The sequence below is a fragment of the Diorhabda sublineata genome, chromosome 1 (genome assembly GCF_026230105.1).
Source record: "Diorhabda sublineata isolate icDioSubl1.1 chromosome 1, icDioSubl1.1, whole genome shotgun sequence".
In the NCBI taxonomy this organism is placed as follows: Eukaryota; Metazoa; Arthropoda; class Insecta; order Coleoptera; family Chrysomelidae; genus Diorhabda; species Diorhabda sublineata.
In genome coordinates, this window is record NC_079474.1 from 43,241,429 (window position 1) to 43,259,556 (window position 18,128).

The window sequence follows — 18,128 nt, forward strand, 5'->3', positions numbered from 1 at the left end:
TATTGAAATCTATGAATTTGTTAATAATAATAATAATAAATAAATGAGATAAGTTATAAATAATGTCATTATAAAACTCACCTTAGAAATGTTCTTTTGATAATACTCGGACTAAGCTTCGATTTCTTCTCATCGGGACTCAACTGGTACTCAGAATCAACTTCCGTCACAGATTCTAATGGTGGCTCCCTTTCTTCTTGTTGTTGCCTACGGATGGTGCTTTAAATTTCAATTTTAATTAAGATTTGAAAATGAAATGTTGCTTAAATGCTCACCTGCGAATTTCTTGTATCATTTCGAAAAATTGAGCTTTACTTTTCCTGCGTCTCCGCTGTTCGTGTTCCTTCTGAAACAATGATCATCAAGACAATTGTGACTAATAGTCCGGAAAGCGATATTTGCTGTACGACATTACTGTGTGAAACTATTTATATTTTAACAAATCACCCTAATTTCAGGAAAATGTGACAGCAACCTGCAATCTCTTCAAATAACTACTCCGTAAATGAAACAAACCCTCATCAGTGCGATATGTTTTGACACAAATACTTTAGTAAAAACAGGAAAAGTTTACTTTTTGAATAAGGAGGGGATCCAAATGATCCAGGGACAATGATTTCTTATTCTGTTCAATCGTGGTCGCTACAGGATGAATTTTGTGAAGGTCGTACAAAATTGTGTCCATTCAATTTTGCAAGAACCTTTGGCTATCAAAAAGATTTTTGAACAGTCAAAACAACGAATTGATGGGCTATTCACCGTACAGTCCTTGATTGACATCCAATAATTTCTTCTTATTTCCGAAGATCAAAAATAAATTGCGAGGCAACGTTTTTCTACACATGACGAAGCGATTGATGCTTTCAAATCATATGGTTTGGGGGTATCTCAATCGGGATGCAAAAAATGCTGAGACAATTGATTCAAATTGGAAAACTGGAAAACAATAAAGCCATATCTAATTTTAAATTTGTGTTTTTATTTCTCTATCTCAAAATTTCAGTTGCAACTCACTTGCTTACTCTGGAATTAATAATAAATAATAAATAGAAATAAATTCTGCGGTGGATTGTCCCTCTTCTGTACCAAATGTCCGCAAAGCTGTTTAGAATTCGTGAGTGCTAGAGCTTTTCCTTACAATCGTTTCCCAATGGTATCCCACATAAAGATGATCGGATTTGAATTTCGACTAAGAGGGTCAATATAATTTCCTCAAAACATTCTTGACCATTCGAGCATTCTAGAATCGTTGATTATGACGCTGTAATGACCAATTATTGCAAACTCAATACATATATCAATTTCTGAAGGATTATTTTATTAATTGAATAAAACAAACTGCTATATAGACAATTGTATCACGTTGAAGAAACGAACTATGAAATCAAGAAACATTGTTTAAATGAAAAAACATTACTTTTGTTATTTTGAGTTGTTGTTCCCTATACACACACCCATGACCTTTTAGAAACTATTCTGAAATTTTATGAGTTGATTCACATGAATAATTACTATTTAAAGGTCGATTTATTTATTTATCGATTTTGTATATAAACCAAGTAATCGTAAAGCTATCGAGATAAATTTAGCAATAAAGGAGGAATTGTTAGGTAAACCACTGGAAATTTTCTCGTTGACCTAGTGCAAATATCTAAGAAAACGGAATAAAAGTAGTGGAAACGAGCTGAAAGGTTAGTTCAGGAGCTTACAGCAACTTCGTTCCAATTCGCTTATAAAAGTCAATATTGGCTAGGTCTCAAATATACTAACATTACCATATTTACACAAGGATACTTTTGAGATCTTGATAGAAGTTAATCAAATGAAAATTTGATGCTTTAATCTCAGTTATGAAGATTTTATAAAAATTTTACTAATGTTTTATTTTCAATACGTAGCATACGGTAAAAGCGTTTGAGATGGCCGTACGCGAGTGATGGTCAGTCGAAATAATTGTATACTAGGTTCATATTTTAACCCGAAATTCTATTTTTTTTTTAATGACTTACTTGTGTTTTCGTGCATTTTTTGTACTTTGCATAATCATGTCTGTACTCTAAATTTAAAAGAGGGCTTGTTACTTGTTACTTTAATATCCGATATGGCTATCAAAAGAAGGAGTGATTGCCATATGCACTAGAGCTTAGATGGTCATACAAGTTCAGGTTGATTTTCATATATTTAACAGTATGCTTATTTATTACAGATGCCAGAAGTACCATTGAAAGGCTATTGCTACTCGTGGCAACTGGAGTGAAAATTCTTTTAAAGCAGCCATTACCTGCCCAAAAATGGAAAATATCTGTATACACAGTTTGTATCGTCGAAAATAAACGTCGAAAAACACTTGAAAGTCAGTACAAATCTAGCAATAATAAAAAAAGGTCCATTGGAGCCCACGTCATAAATATGTTCTAAGTTCTAAGATGAAAATGTTCTAAGATGAAAATGAGAAAAAACTTTTCACTCATATTAAAATTGGTGGGAAAAGTTCAACTTTTCTCACGAGTGTTTGTGTCGCAAACACACGAGTCAGAAAAGTACTTTTCTCACATATTGCACAGTATAATTTTTCTACATTTACACAAATTGAAAGAATAAAAGTATTGGCACCTAATGTTTACTTTTATAATTAGTAAAACCAAAATAATACTTAAGTATCTTCGAAGAACAGCATATTTTTTATATATCTCATAAAGTTCTCCCGTTACACTGAACGCTCTTGGCTTTTATGTTGTTGCGTTATCTAATTGCACAAGTAAAGCTGAATTTAAATCCTCTAAATTATCTAAATATTAAAACTTTCCAAAAATAATATTACCACCCGAGAGTTTTGAACTCGGGACTACTGATAGTACACACTATCATCCACTGCACTATTGACTATTGATTTAAATTCATTGGTTAAAAGTAAAAATATCTATGTACCATAATTTGATATAGAACTTCTGATGATTTTTTAATTCTTTTTATCTACTGAATAACCCAATAATTACAAAAATCTATGTTAATTCAAGAAAAAAGTAAAATTAAATTGTCAAAGTAATTCCCTCTAAATAAATTTTCTTCTATTAGCAGATATTCCTTCTCTGGAGCTTCGTTTAAAAATCTCTGCAATTGATCTTCTGTCAATATGTTTGATTTTTTGGGATACGTGGATATATCAATGTTATTTTTTATATTGATAGTACTCCGCAACATTGAATATTGTGGCCAAAGTGTAGAAGCCTTTAAAGTTTTCGACAACTCTTCAAAGTATACCAAAAGTACCGTTTTCTGAAAAACGGCAACAAATCTAAAGTTACTTTTGCTGCTTTTTTCGATATCTTTGGCGGAGTATTATCAAAATCGTTAATATTGACAGTATTGACATATTATTTATTATAAATTGGTATAATTATGTCCTACTAAAATAATATTTGATGGAATTTACGATTTTTGGCAAACCAGAAATGAAAACTACCTTATATAATGTCAGTTGTGTCAACTATTTAAAGTTCACAATAGCCAACTAAGTTTCCATCGATTTTTATTGATTCTCCATAAAAGTGTGTGAGAAATATGTGGTTTTGAAATTAAGTTCGCTATGAGAAATACGTCACTTTTCGTAGCAGTTGTAGAAAAATAGGTTTTTCCTTAACAATGCAGAATGTGAAAAGATTTGCCATTTAGTTTGCCGAACAATTAAATATACTTTAGAGAATGAGTAAATCGGAGCCAAACGCCGGCTATGATTGGTTAGGTTTCTACGTAGAAGTTCCGACATGGTTGACTACTTCTTTTTGCTAGAAAATGATGCAGTCAACTGCATATTTAATTTGGAAGATACAGGCATACAAAGGAATAATCTGACTGAACATGTACTCGTCGAAAGAGGCTCGAAAGCTGTTTCCACATCGACATCGACTGAACTGGTCGAGATCGTTACAATCATAGCTTGTTGTAATGCAAAAGGTATGTTTTGTTGACATGTATATTCATGGGTAATAAAAGTAAATATGAAAAGAAATTATTCTTGGATATCATGATTTTATGTAAAAAAAACTGCTTACATAACTTCACCAATATTTTTTCACTTTAAAATTCATTTGATACCAAGGAAGCCATCTGACAATGTTTTATTGTTGCTTGATGGTCATTCCATATATTGTAATTCCGTGGAAATGCTTGAATATTCTGATCAAAGCTAAATCATTTTACTGTCTATACCTAGCCACACTTCGCATTTTCTATAACCCCTTGACAGACCGAGCAGTTTTCAAATCTTTAAAATACCATTTCTACTAACAATAAAGATTAATAAAAGTCAATTTAGCCGAATCACAAGACTGACATTCGGTTTTCTACTGACTTGAGGTCAAGTCTACTTCTACAGAATACACTGTTTCTGATTTTCTGAACTCATGCGATGTTACTTCATTTGATGTTACCAAATACACACGAAGCCGAAGAAAATTTTGAAAATGAACCATCACCAGGTACGTCAACTGAACAAATTAGTGACAATGATAAGTGCATACTTTCTAGAATTTAAAAAGAAATATTTCCTATTCCATAAAAGTTCATACAGACCCATAAACGTGGCAAACAGGTAAGATTTTTACTTCCAATGAGCATTCAGCAATAGAAAATTATAAGCTAGAAGGAAAAGTCTTGGAAAGAAGTAAGCGTGGAGATATGCAAGAAAAATATAATGTTATAAAAACCAAAGAAAAAGAATGATAAACCCGTCACAATAAGTAAACGTGAAGCAGTTAGATTACAATGAGTGGTTCCGATATCGATAGTGATGAACTCAATGAAGATGACATGGCAAATGCGGCGACATCACAAGTTTTCTTGAAGATTGGCTTTGATATTTCATTTGTTCAATGTGAGTGTACGAAAATTGTACAGATTTAAGGATATGGGTTTAAAATGTCGAAAAAACGATGTCAAGTGGAAAAAGTAAGCAAATCTCGCCATCTCTCCTGCACTACTACTCCCCCTAATATATCGAGTGAGATGGCCAATTACTTTTTTCTTGAAACAATTTATGTGTCGTTATTATTATAAAATTGTTCCCCTCATATTGAATGTTGATTATAACATAAATATTTTTCATTTTTTGAAGCTATGGCCTTTTCTATCGATTTTACCCAAATTTATTTCATTTGTTCAAATTCCATTAGCCAAATAATATAAAATAAGCAACATTCCTGCAGCTCCTGAACTAAACTAAGCAAAAAAGCAAAAGCAGTGTTTTTTTCTGTATAAGCAAAAAGAAAGGAAGCGATCCCTTATACAAACCCTTTTGATACTTTTCTGGAACAGGCTGGTTATCTGTCCTTGTCTAATGGTGTGGACTAATTCTCTAGCGGCGTGATGGGGTGAAACTAATTCCACGCAGTTGATGAACCGATACAGCTTCTACAAATAGAGAAAGAACGTATACACGGTGTATTTAGGTTCAATCTCATTCTAAATCATATAAATTCTATTAACTCACATCTTAACAAAAGTGTTGATTCATTGCTTTAATAATAGTCAAAAGTGGGGATATCAATAAAAATTCTTATTCATTCTCTTACTTACAAATATAAATAGTAAAAACGAGGGTTATCTGTAATGACCTGTCATTGAATATTTGTTTTTCTGCTCCTATACATATTTTTGAATATGTATTCCTACCACTTCAATGATATTCATTAAGATACAGATTGTTCATTAAGGTACAAGTTTATAACCAATAGAAAAAATTCAGCAATCGGTGATATTTGGACAAAATTAATAATCACCATGGCCACCCGATGTATCTAAAATTTTGACAAATTATAACAAAAATTCACCGATTCAAATTCAAATTAAGCTTTCTAAAACAAAAATATGTGAAAATGTCGGATAGCGAGAGTGAAATCGAATATTATAGTCCATAGTCCACAAGAGCCACAACTAATTTACTGCCAGTAAAATCAGCGAATAATTTTTCTAAAATTCTCATTTCATAACTTACAGAGTTTGATAAACAATTATCCAATTTTAACTTACAATTCCATCATAAATACAATGAATTTTAAGAATAAAGTGATTGTTTTCCATTATTATAATGGATGTTAGAAAAAATAGTGTATGCAACTCGCATTTAATGGTAATTAAGATATTCGTTCATCATTGAATGCTGGTTGCATAATACACTATTTTGACAATATGCACACGCAAATGAAAAAGGAGTTAGACACTCGCATGCGAACGTTTTTAAAGACCCTGTATATAGCGCAGTTTAGTTCAGTTTATAATAAATAGTCATAGTGAATAGTACGAATTAGGAAAATACTTAGATAATTTGAATAACTTATTGTGAGTGAGTGAGTTAAGTGGTAGGGATAAGTGAATTTTATTAGAAGCTAGTGTAATGTGAAATATTAAATAAATTGATATTGTGAGAAATAGAGTTTATTAATTTATTGAGAGAATTTCTTAGACGAGTCATGTCAATGGTATCAAAAACGCGTTTGAAATTAATTTCACTCGCGTTAATTTTACTATTAATTATATGCTGTGAAAGATTAAGAATTTTTTGAAATATTCATACTGAACACAGTGTTCACAATACGACTACACCAACAGATCAAAATGGGTATAATCAGCTATCCCTAGAAGATAAATAAGCCATTGCCGAATTTTTGGTAGATCTGAGAAAGAGGAATTTTAAATATGTTACTCAAAACTTCATCATGAATTACCCTATCTCCTAATAAAGATGAGTCGAAATAGTATGATGATTTGATGATATGGAATCTCTCTATTGACAATATTTTCTTATATTTAAACTAGAAAAAATGGGGCTTAAAGGAATTGTTTAATATTTTTAGTACACGAATCTTCCAGAAATTGAACATGTTTATAACGGTAAGTGGAACATAATTGAAGCTCTTAAAATCTAGCATAAAATGTCAGTGATAAAATTTTATCATGTCCATCCAATAAAAATAACAGCTCTAATTCTAGTGCAAATTGAGTTTTATGAGCTTATGGACGGAGATCGTCAATTCTGAAAATTTGTAATTTCGTGTTCCTGGACTCTTGATAATACTATAGTGATATTCAGTTTCTAAATGATTATTTTTTCATGATAAGTAAGTTTAGTATTGTTTAATTCTGTCTACAGTTTTTTGTTCTTATATATCCAGTACAAATGATTGTTTATGTTGTAAAATATTTTTTTAAATTTACATGTTCATCATTATTTCCTATTAATACAAGTTTCAATTCGTATTTATTATATTAATTTCTATTTACTTGTTCCTCTCCCTCTCTCGAGTTGTTTTCAGTCCCCGCCCAAACTACTCTACAGTTTTTTTTATAACATCTTCTATATGTTTTCGTGGAAAACTAACCACTTACTTGAGAGAGTTAAGTACATTATTGTATTGAGTTACGCGACGCTAGATCGTCTTTTGTTTTCCGATTTATATAACAAAAGGAAATGCCAACGTACACCACCTTTGTTTGGAAAAGCATAATGGAACATGTTCACGACATTTATTGAGAGCTGCATCATCTTTTATATACGATGGAGTAAGTACAAATAGACGTTTACATGAAACATTAGAAGGGTAAATCGCGGATCGGAATTAAGATTATACTGTTTCATGATAAATTGAAAAAAATATGGTGGAGATTCACCTAACAACTTAAAAGTAATTTTTTTTTAACATTGTTTCAAGAAGAACTAATGAACGTTGCCAAATTATATTGGGATATATATCGCGTCCCAAAGGATCTATCGTGTCCCCCTTTCTTGCTGCGATAGTGAGGAACCCAGTGTTTAATGCTGATCTGTTAATATCAATCTTTTTAAAAAGTCCAGAACGTGGAATCTGGAGTTCCGAAGTGTTGTATGCCTCATCATCTGCTAAGTCTAGCGTCTCTAGGTGTCTATTGAGAAGATAGTGCCCCGATAGGACTTCTGTTAGTATTTGAGTCGTTCACATTTGACCCTATTTCTACATTTAAGTTTGTTATGCATATTATTTTTTCTCCTAAATAAGTTGTTTCTCACTAAGACTGTCCTAAGTAAAGACAACTTCATCAACAATCATGTTCGTAGAGTAATTTTTCCATGCTGTTGAGAATAATTTCATCCTTTAATTCAATGAAATCAATCAATGTGACAGTTTGAATGATTCTGAACTTATTGTTCATCTTGAATTCATCTATTTGACATAATAAACAAAATGTGTATATCTTTGAATATCAAAACACTTACCTGGCTAAAGAACATGATATTTCTGCTTCGCCAAATACTTCCTTTGGGTTTATCCCTCAAAATAGGTAAGGTGTATCGAAAGAAAAGATGTTCAACTAACAAGATTAGTAGACCCAGAGCCATACCAACTCCAAGGAGGATGAAAACACCTGTGACTGCAGCCACACCCAAAGGTCGAGGTTGTGCCATTTCGGTTGCTAATTTGAAACACGGAAGACCGCCGTACCACTTTTCTTGCAGTATATCCATATAGCCGTTGTTAGAATATTTGGCTATTACCGCAGATATACTATCCTAAGAAAAATATATTATTCCGTGAAAATAAATAGTTAAATACAGAATGTGGATTCCCTATTAATTGAAACAAATTATAGTCGCCACAAATTTATTGTAAATTCAGTGCCACACACAATGGTTCCGTATTTTTGTCGGTTGCTGTTACTTAAGACAAATATTCGATAACAAAAGACGGAAAATTGAGCAAATTGAGCGACATGCGTGTCAAACTACTTTCAATTCAGTTATAAGACCAAATATTTATCAGAACTGGTTTAACATGTCTCGAGGTGTATCTCTATCACATCGCCATCCCCATTTAAGAAGAAGAAGCGTTTATTAGGTAAGTGATTTTTCAACCTAAGCAACCAGCAGTAGGTATAGGACATAGTACCTGGCATTTTTTTATAGAAACATAATTCCACTGAACATACCCAGCTGTTAGTGTTTAGTGTGTAACAAACAATATATTTTAGTAATCGAGTTCGTTCCTCTTTGTATTCAGAAAATATTCGCAATCTGAAATCGATTTCTTGAAAATAAATATATTTAGATGGTAGTCGCAAATCTTTTTTGTATCTATTGGAGTACTATCCTACTAGTACTCAATATTTTTTAAAAACAAAGTTAAATTTTAGGGAATGAAATAGTTGTATTCATTTTTGTAACAGAAATATAACAATTATAAACCCTTATTTAGATGATGAAGTATGTTAAACTTTATTCTGTTCGCAAAAAAAAATAAATAATTCCACTTACTTTCAAAGGAAACCCCTTTGTCATTCCAATAGCATACGTATCTTCGTTGATGCTGTCTCCGATTTTTTGCAGCTTGCAACCATGATCGGTAGCCCTATAATAATCCAAAATCGGTGTATCAGCAATCAATATATCCAAAGAACCGTTTCGAAGCTTTATAACGCCTTCTTCAATGTTTTCTAAAGAATATTTATGTATGTGTTGCCAGAGTAGTTGGTTCGCTCTTTGTACATAATATTCGGCTGCTGAGGATCTAGGAGCTCCCACTTTTTGACTCAATAGCTGTAAAAAACCGGGATGGGATTGATTTTTCTATTTCGTGATAATATTGTACTGTATGAAATTTTTGGGAAAATATAATACTTACACTCCGATCATGATAGTTACTGACAGTATTATGGAAAAATAATCCAGCTATCAACGCCGCAATGTTAGCGGTATAACTCGCCACGAATATCACGGAAAACCCACCCCATACGTTGATTAAAAACTTGTTCGGCCAACTTTTAGGCGCTTTAAAAGCAACGAGATGCCCGCACAAAAGTCCCCACATCACCCAAAGCGCCGAAGACATGCTGAAGTTTTTTGATCGTTGTCTACCCCAAGGATTGAGCCCAAAAGGACTTAACCACTCGTAAATTGCTACTGCTATTGCAGTTATATTCAAACCTATAACAAAAGAGAGAGAGAGAGAGAATTGTATAAATTTCATACATTTTTATGAGTATATGGGAATTATTTAATGAGAGATTTAGATATCAATTATTTGAAAATATATACGCGATTGAATTATCACCCTAATTTTGTTATTTCCTAGCTATTTACAATAGACAAGTTTTGAGTTTTATATTTGACAGAAAACATAATATTTTTCACCAGAATTACGACGCCGTAAAACTCAGGCTCAGAGGAATTATTATATTTTGAAAAACACGTTACTTATATATTGGAAACCATGAAATTTATTATCCGGTAGTCGATCGACGAAATATTTTTCTTTATAATTTGCAAATAATATTCAGAAATATTGTTCTTAAATTTTAGAAGGTGAACAGAATTACCATAACAAAGCATACGACACCTAACTTAAAATTAGATATGACGCTTCAAAGCCGACCGTCTCCTTTATCTTCAGCTCTCTATAAATCCTATTTTTTCCTCGTTACTGGAAATTTATTATTTCCTCTTCTCCGCCAATTTCTCTTAGATTACGACTATCGGTAATTTTTCTTATTTTCTTTCTCATGGTGAAAATAGACGACGTCAGCTTAAAATATAACTCGCTTGGGAGGTTGGGCTTTTTTATAAGAAAATTATATAATTTTTTTGCGATTTGAGGCGTCATGAAGCAATGATGTTGATATTATCAGTAACCTCCATTGGCGGAGGGCTTAGGATTTCAATTGGGTATCAAAAAAAGCTGGTTATTTGTAAAATAATTTTCATACCCTCCATTTATCCTACTGAGGGTCCTTTTTCTTCAGTTTTTGGAAAATATTTATTTTTTGAACGATTTTTACATGAAAAAATTTTATTTTCACTGTAAAGCTGATTTTTTGCATTAATATGATAAAAATCTGCATAGGGATACATAAAATCACAAAGACTCCAAATTGATCCCTTTGTGCCCAAGGAGAAGAGGCAGGCCGAGAAAGTCTTGGAGAGGTTCTAAGAACACTTAATAGAGAGCAAAATGCCGGAACCGAAAGGAATGGAAAATAATAACTAAAGCAGCCAAGACAAACTAAAGAAAACAAAAATAGAGAACGAGGAATAATCCACTTCAAAAAAGGATTTAAAGCATTATAAGCCATAATCCAAAGGATTGAAAGGCTTGATGATGATGATGTTCATCCTATATAATCCAGTTGATACAGGATTTAAATCCACGTGACTATCATAAAGGTTTTCTGTCGATTGGAATACAGAAGAATAGAGAACTAATCCGTCGTTTTATCACAAATTTTTGTGGTGGGAGTTATTTATAGGTTGAGTGATTTTTTGATAGACAAAATTGCTTTATGAACTGAAACTATTAGACACTACATATTTCAATACGGGCAGTAAAACCGATTTAGTGCGGTTAACATGTGGCACCTGAAAATCATGCCGAATATCGCATTATGATTAATGGAGACTATCTCATACCATTATCAAGATAGAAGCAACTACGTATTATAAGGGGACTGACGTTAGACGCAAAATTTTAAGAATGGATTTCGAATGATGGAACTCATTTGTTAAATTGCAGGACTCCAAGGTGCTGCAATTTAAAAATACCTCGTTAAGTCAGTAGCTTATGCTGATTAAATGGAAATAATCAATGCCTCGGAAACTTCTTGATAATATTGAATACAGCAAATAATTGTAGAAAAAGTTGATGTTCAGTCGCGGTGGCTGTACAAGGAATCTCTCGGATATATTTTTTTAATCAAAATCAAAATTCTTGATTATTATAAATTAAAATTGTATTGGAGATAAATATATATTTTCAAAATAATATTTCAACCTCATAGTAGCTGGGTAATTATTCGGTATCTAAAGACAAATTCTAAAAATCTACACCACTGCTTGAAAAGAAATTCGACAGAACGAGATATGTCCGAATAGAAGCCCCAGCGTCCCCTTATCTAATGACTATAATCCGCAGCTCTTGCGATTGCGGTCTCTTTGTTTCTTTAGCTGTGACATAAAATCATATCAAGATTTCTATTTTCTCTCAAATGCATTAGATAACAAAGAACGTGGTGCATTACCATATAAGAATGTTGGATGAATATTTTCTTAAGTATAAGTTGTTGAGATTCATAAAAAGCAATGCTCATGTTGAAGATCTTATGAAATCCATTGCTGTGATATGCAAGATGAAAATCACTCGAAATGGGAACTTTGACATCTGTAACTATAATAATTCTATCAAGCATTCACAATCCACAGATAGAATATCATAAATCAGAAGTTCTATTAAGACATTTTTTAAATTTGAAATGTCCCCTTAAAATCGAAAGCGACGTTCGGAAACTGCAATTTAAATCTCGTACTGGGCTGGGATCCGCAATCAGCTGATAGGTGATATGAATCCGAAAAGCCGTAGAGTTTAATACGGCTGTTAGAAGAGCGATACTATAATGTCCGTAATAAGAACGATTGATTTTATTATTATCATCGCTAATTTCAATTTTTCAGACACATAAAAATCTCTGATATTACTTATTAATCAATGAAGATTCCCATTAACATTATCCTTATCACTAATAGAAAACTTGTCTATCTCGGTTGTACAAAAATTATACGAGTAAATATTGTATTTAGTATAAATAAACTATAAAGGACTATAGCCGTTCATACAAATAAATAAAAAGCATCAAAAAAATTATAATTTATCTTTACTGATCAAGTCTGTAGGTAATACTGTATCTAGGCATTAAATATATTGTCAATTTTTGGCAATTGGAAACCAAGATGACCCAAATCCTCGTAACCAATAACGGCAGTGCTGGCAACAAAGCCACGATTATCAAGCATGGTCCAGTTTTAACAATGAAATCGATCCTAGGCTCGATAACCAGGCTTGACTGCTTGACTTCAGCAAAACTTTTAAAGTTGAGCCTAATCTAAAGCACGCTTGGACTTGTCGCTATTTTCTCTGTGCTGTTTCATGGAGCGTTTCATTGTTATGTTTTATTATGGAACTACCTAATCACTGAATATGAGTGCAATGTCTGCTCCTCTCAAATTAACTTTCACTCATTCATTCAAAATCTATGTATTTTCACAGTAAGTCAGAAAACGCGACGGCGAAATTTAAACTCGATCAATATATTTCATAAGAGAAGTTTGAGTATAATTGAGACAGATTGGAATGGCTGACTAAGTCTCTAGTCTATCTATATAATACGATAACAAGCCAGGTTCAAGATTGTTAAGCAATTTATTGGCAACAGTTAACGCTGACTAATTATTTTTCCAGTATATTACCCAAACTAATTCAATGTTCAAGTATGAAATGAGGTCGAATATTTTTCACTTACTTGTGAAAATAGCGATCCACAATTCTGGCGAAAAAGGTAACAAAAAAGCCATCAAAGGTATTTCGGATTTCTGTTGAGGAGCCGCTAGAAACGAGACTCCGCTAAAAAAATAAGGAACGCTGAAATCGATCACTTCACTTCTTGCACTCGAAACACTTAAGGCGGCGAACGACATGTGGGCCGCTCCTGAAACTAAATCGCCAACAATCCCGTTCCATTTTATATTAGCATCGTCTACATTTAATTCTTTGACTCGTTCGCTTTTCACATGACCGTCTTTAAACCTGCAACAAAAAGTCTATTGAATAATCTCCTGATAATAAAAAAGGGAAATTCTTTGCTTGAATTTTTGCGTGATTTTTCTTTTTATGGTGATTAGAGGATAGCTGTTTCTTTTTACAGTTTCAAGTACTGTCTGAGATTGAAGGAACAAGAAGACATTCCGTTTTTATGTATCAAATGAAAACTCGTGTTTTTACATGTCATTAGCATGTGAAATAACAATCAATAAAACGTCTACCATAGAATAATGAATATAAAGCATATCGCAATTAAGATGAAGAATTCGCCAAACCTATTAGTTAGAATTCATATTTTTACACAGTCACACAAAGTGCTCGATCTTATTTTTGATTAGCGTCAACTGTTATTGAGAATACTTCAACGTTTGTTTGGTATTTCGACAAATATTCGTCGTCGATTTGGTTCCATTAGTTTTTTTCTGTCCAATTTGTAATACAATAACTTAATCGAGTTGAGGTCGGGCGACTGTGATCATTATATCCTTACTTTCAGTATATTCTTCCATTCCAATCCTTCTAAATGCTCTTTGGACATCTTCGAGGAAAGTTTGGAATCTTTGTCATGTTAGAAAATGAATTTTTTACCGATCAGGCGCTAGCCAAAACGTAATACTTTAAAAGAGATTTCGTCACTGCTGCACTTCCAGAGAGGCCAGTTTCTTTCAATCTCCTTTTTACTGTAGAAGTACTCTAAAGAAGATCTTAGGTCCTTGAGTCGGTGATCATCTCTCATTATAATCTCTTTGTTTAATGTGCAGCTAATTTATCGTTTTTGTTAAGAAGGGGTTATATTCGATGAAGTGGACTAATATCTCAATCTTAATAGCAGTAGTATGTATATATTAAACTCTGCACCATATAACTTATAAACTTTTATGTTTTTGCACGCAAATAGAAGAAGTTATCGAAAATATCCCCATTCCGACCTAATAACATTGAACACCTCGAAATTTGGTTCAAATTTCAAAACTACATTCATTTTCACTAGAAAAGTTTTTAGCACGCCCTCTCCAAGTTCTTGTAAGAGTTACAACTAATGGATATGAAGCAATACATCAACCCAGTTTTCATAAATAAGGAATTGTGAAACAATCAACAGCAACTGTCTATTAACAATGTTTACAAATATCCCTAGAATCATTCAATAGAGGCACTATCTATGTAATAATACGACAATGTCCATTGATTAAACCGAGTTCATTGTATCGCATCCAAAAGAGCGAACTTCATACAATACTACAACTCTCGAATGAAAACGAATATTTCAATGTGATAATTCCATTTCTAGAAGTGAATAAAATTGCGGTAGCTGGTCGATAACCTAATAGAGTTAAGAGTTAACCACATCTTAACCGTTCTTGAGTTATCAATGACTCATAGGCCCATTATATAGGATAATCCGCGCAGGTAGAATTGAAATTTATACAAATCAAGCTCAGTTGTGTTCTGGAGATAATTCCCATAAATCCTTCAAGCACGTATTGCTTTGGGTAAACCAAATTTGCATTATTCTCTTATCATTTACACTCTCCGCTAACACAGTTAAAAATACTCAACACACTGTTTACAGTATCACCAACCAGTTTGTAATTAATAACAACTTTTGTATTTGAATGGGCAAGTGGTTACCCAATAGTCCGCATCACCTGCCTCTCAAAGCTTCCAATAGACGAAAGTTATTTTGCTTTCAATTTGATCTCAACAACAAGAGCTTCACTTCAACAGGTTTGTAATTCGTTCTACTGAAATTACTGTCTTCATTTTGTTTCTTGAAACTATATTGTCATCTTTTTCATGGAAAAAGCAAGCACAATAGAATAAACCCTTTCAAACTTGAATAATCCAAGTTGTGACTGCCGTATGAAGATGCCTGTAGATATCGAACTTCTCTAGGTTGTAGTGTTCGCGAAAGACATTCCTAGGTAACTGATTCCACAGGTTTGCACTTTTCCAACGAAATAAATCTCGATGAATTGACGTTCTAGGTGTCTACAGGCGATCTTGGTTTTCATGAGCCACGCATGTCTGTCAAGTAGGTCTTGCAAATACTGCTCTACTAAGGATTATGTTGGACAGCTCGGAAGAGCATCTACCGTGGTAGTATCAGTCGATGACCAAATGTGCGAGCAATATTCCAAAGATGGATGGTTTGTACATTTGGAAAAGAAGTTTTAACTGAATTGCTTGGTTCGATTTTGAGGTAATGCATTTTTTGTAGTTAAACTTGAGAAGGGGATGTAGATTAGCTCTTTCACTTAGTTCAAATGAAGAATTAAATCTGTTGATATACGAAAAAATTTGGAAAGCTCAAAATTGTTGAAAATATTAATTGTTTACTTTTGAGTCAGTCAGATTTCGGTCACAATTGACTCTGCTGTGCGTGCATACAATTGGCAACCATTTGTTAACTTCAGTCATTTTTGAATTTAGTTTCTTTCCAGTTGCTATTGGGCCTAACAATCTGACACAAGTTTAAATAAATTATCGTTTTCAGAAACTAAAGGTAAACTCAAAAGACAGTGTGTGTTTTGCTTATAACTAGTAAATTATAAATATTTTTGAATTAAAAAAAATCCTTGAAGAGGAAGAAATTTACTAAAAAGAGTCCAATTGTAAAACATTTGAAGTGTAATATATTTTTTATAAATAGTTATATAACTGCGAATCCGACAGCAATCCAATGTGATGTTAACTTTAACGTGACTAATGTTTAATGGAAGCTTGGCAGATATCTTACCGTGAATAAGACAAAAAGGGAAACGAGAGATTTGTTCAAAGATAATAGGATTTTTATTATTTTTATTACAAAACGTTCAAGAGCCATTAAGTTTGAATTACGTTAATAATAAGAGAAATTTAATGATGGAATGAGAGTTGTAAGCAGTGTGCACTATCTTTAAGTGACATAATTACTCGGCTACATAATGATGACAAGTGAGGTATTTAATTTTTTTCTAAGAATGCAAAAATTGATCTACTTGTTCATAATACACAATATTCATCTAACTGAGAACAGAAATGAAAAAAAATTAGACATTTTTTAATTTCCAAAGATTGCTAGACATTGCAGAATAAAAGGAACAACGAATTAAAAAAATTTTTGCTCACCTATAACTCAAAAATTTCTTCCCAACATCCCTCTCGGACCTTTTATTATTCATTTGCACTGTCCTCGAACCAAAGAGACCATCAGCAACTATATATAACCTAAAATCGAATTCTAATTCTTGAGCAACGTTTTCTAGAAGATCCATCGAAAGTCCATAGCAACAGTTTGTCTTGTATTTGAATTTTTGAAAAGGGAAAAACTGTTCGTCATCGTCACCGTAATCGCTGGTGAATTGTTTGTAATCCGAAAATTCCGATTGGTCGTTTTGTGCGTCGTCTTCCTCTTCCTCTAGTCTCCGCATTTCGTTGAAAACTAGAGTGAGGTTGTCTTTGTCCGAAGTCAAAACGCGATGACATGGAAGACCTACAAAAAATATTTCTTAATATTTGGGATCGATATTTAAGCTATTCCTCGGTATAATACATATTTATAGTAATAGGATAGATGTTTTTAGGACTAGATATTATCACATCCATTTCATTTAACTTTTTTCGGATTTTTTCCATGAAGTAATGAGACAAAACCTTTATAATGATTTACACATTTAATACGAACCAATCAACTACAATTGGAGTATTTTACATATTGTTTTGGAGTACAATTAGAAGTGTTATTCCTGTGTAATTGTAAGTTATAATTTCTTTATCTTTTTCTACTATAATTTTTCCAGTTATGTTTCTTTTGGCGTATACTTTTTGGGATCAAATGCTTCATGTATCTACGGTATATCTTCTTCAAATCCTTCAATTCTAGTATTTAAGTTTTATCCTCATTTATTGTCTCGTCCACTTTCTTGCTTACCATTCCTTCACCTATAGTTTCTTTGACTCTTATTATTGGTGAGGATACCTCTTTATATTATGTAATGATACTGAATCTTTCCGTTACTCGTATTGGATTTGGTTGCTATAAATTCAATCTTACAAAGTGTGATATTAAATATATTACTCGCAATAAGATATAATAAGAAGACGTTATTATCATTTAACAACATACCTCTAAGACACTGTCCATCTTCATCAAGCTCACTTTCCATAACGAAAGGAGGAGCTAAAGCTGTAACTACTCTGAAGACTGTTCTCGCTCTAGATGAAACAGCGGCTACCGAAAGATCACCACCAGGCCAAATTATGGTATCCAATCGTACCGCACGACCTGATACTATACCAACACGTTTCCATTTTATATTATGCCGGGAAGACGGATTTTCTGGAATGAAAGTATGGTATAAAGTTTCATTTGAAGGATAAGATAGGGGTCGTGGCGGGGAAGGTTGATAGGTGTGGTATGATATGGTAACAAACGTAATGGCGATTCATGAGAGAATATAAAACACAATATAACAAAGAGATAAGATTTATATGAAATTTACATCATAGTTTTAATTTTTTTAGCTAATGTTC

The 18,128-nt window shown here is 32.7% G+C and overlaps 1 protein-coding gene across 1 annotated transcript in view; it reads right to left on the reverse strand.

The window, feature by feature from the left end:
• Nucleotides 1-18,128, reverse strand: part of LOC130443981 (uncharacterized) — a 140,997-nt gene that overhangs the window by 4,753 nt on the left and 118,116 nt on the right. Inside the window, exons 7-15 of the mRNA XM_056778921.1 lie at nucleotides 17,722-17,934; nucleotides 16,725-17,088; nucleotides 13,315-13,598; nucleotides 9,651-9,952; nucleotides 9,284-9,565; nucleotides 8,249-8,542; nucleotides 5,290-5,409; nucleotides 276-346; nucleotides 82-219 (exon numbers count right to left, since the gene is read on the reverse strand). Coding sequence (XP_056634899.1) covers nucleotides 82-219; nucleotides 276-346; nucleotides 5,290-5,409; nucleotides 8,249-8,542; nucleotides 9,284-9,565; nucleotides 9,651-9,952; nucleotides 13,315-13,598; nucleotides 16,725-17,088; nucleotides 17,722-17,934 — 2,068 coding nt within the window. The remainder of the gene's footprint in view (nucleotides 1-81; nucleotides 220-275; nucleotides 347-5,289; nucleotides 5,410-8,248; nucleotides 8,543-9,283; nucleotides 9,566-9,650; nucleotides 9,953-13,314; nucleotides 13,599-16,724; nucleotides 17,089-17,721; nucleotides 17,935-18,128) is intronic.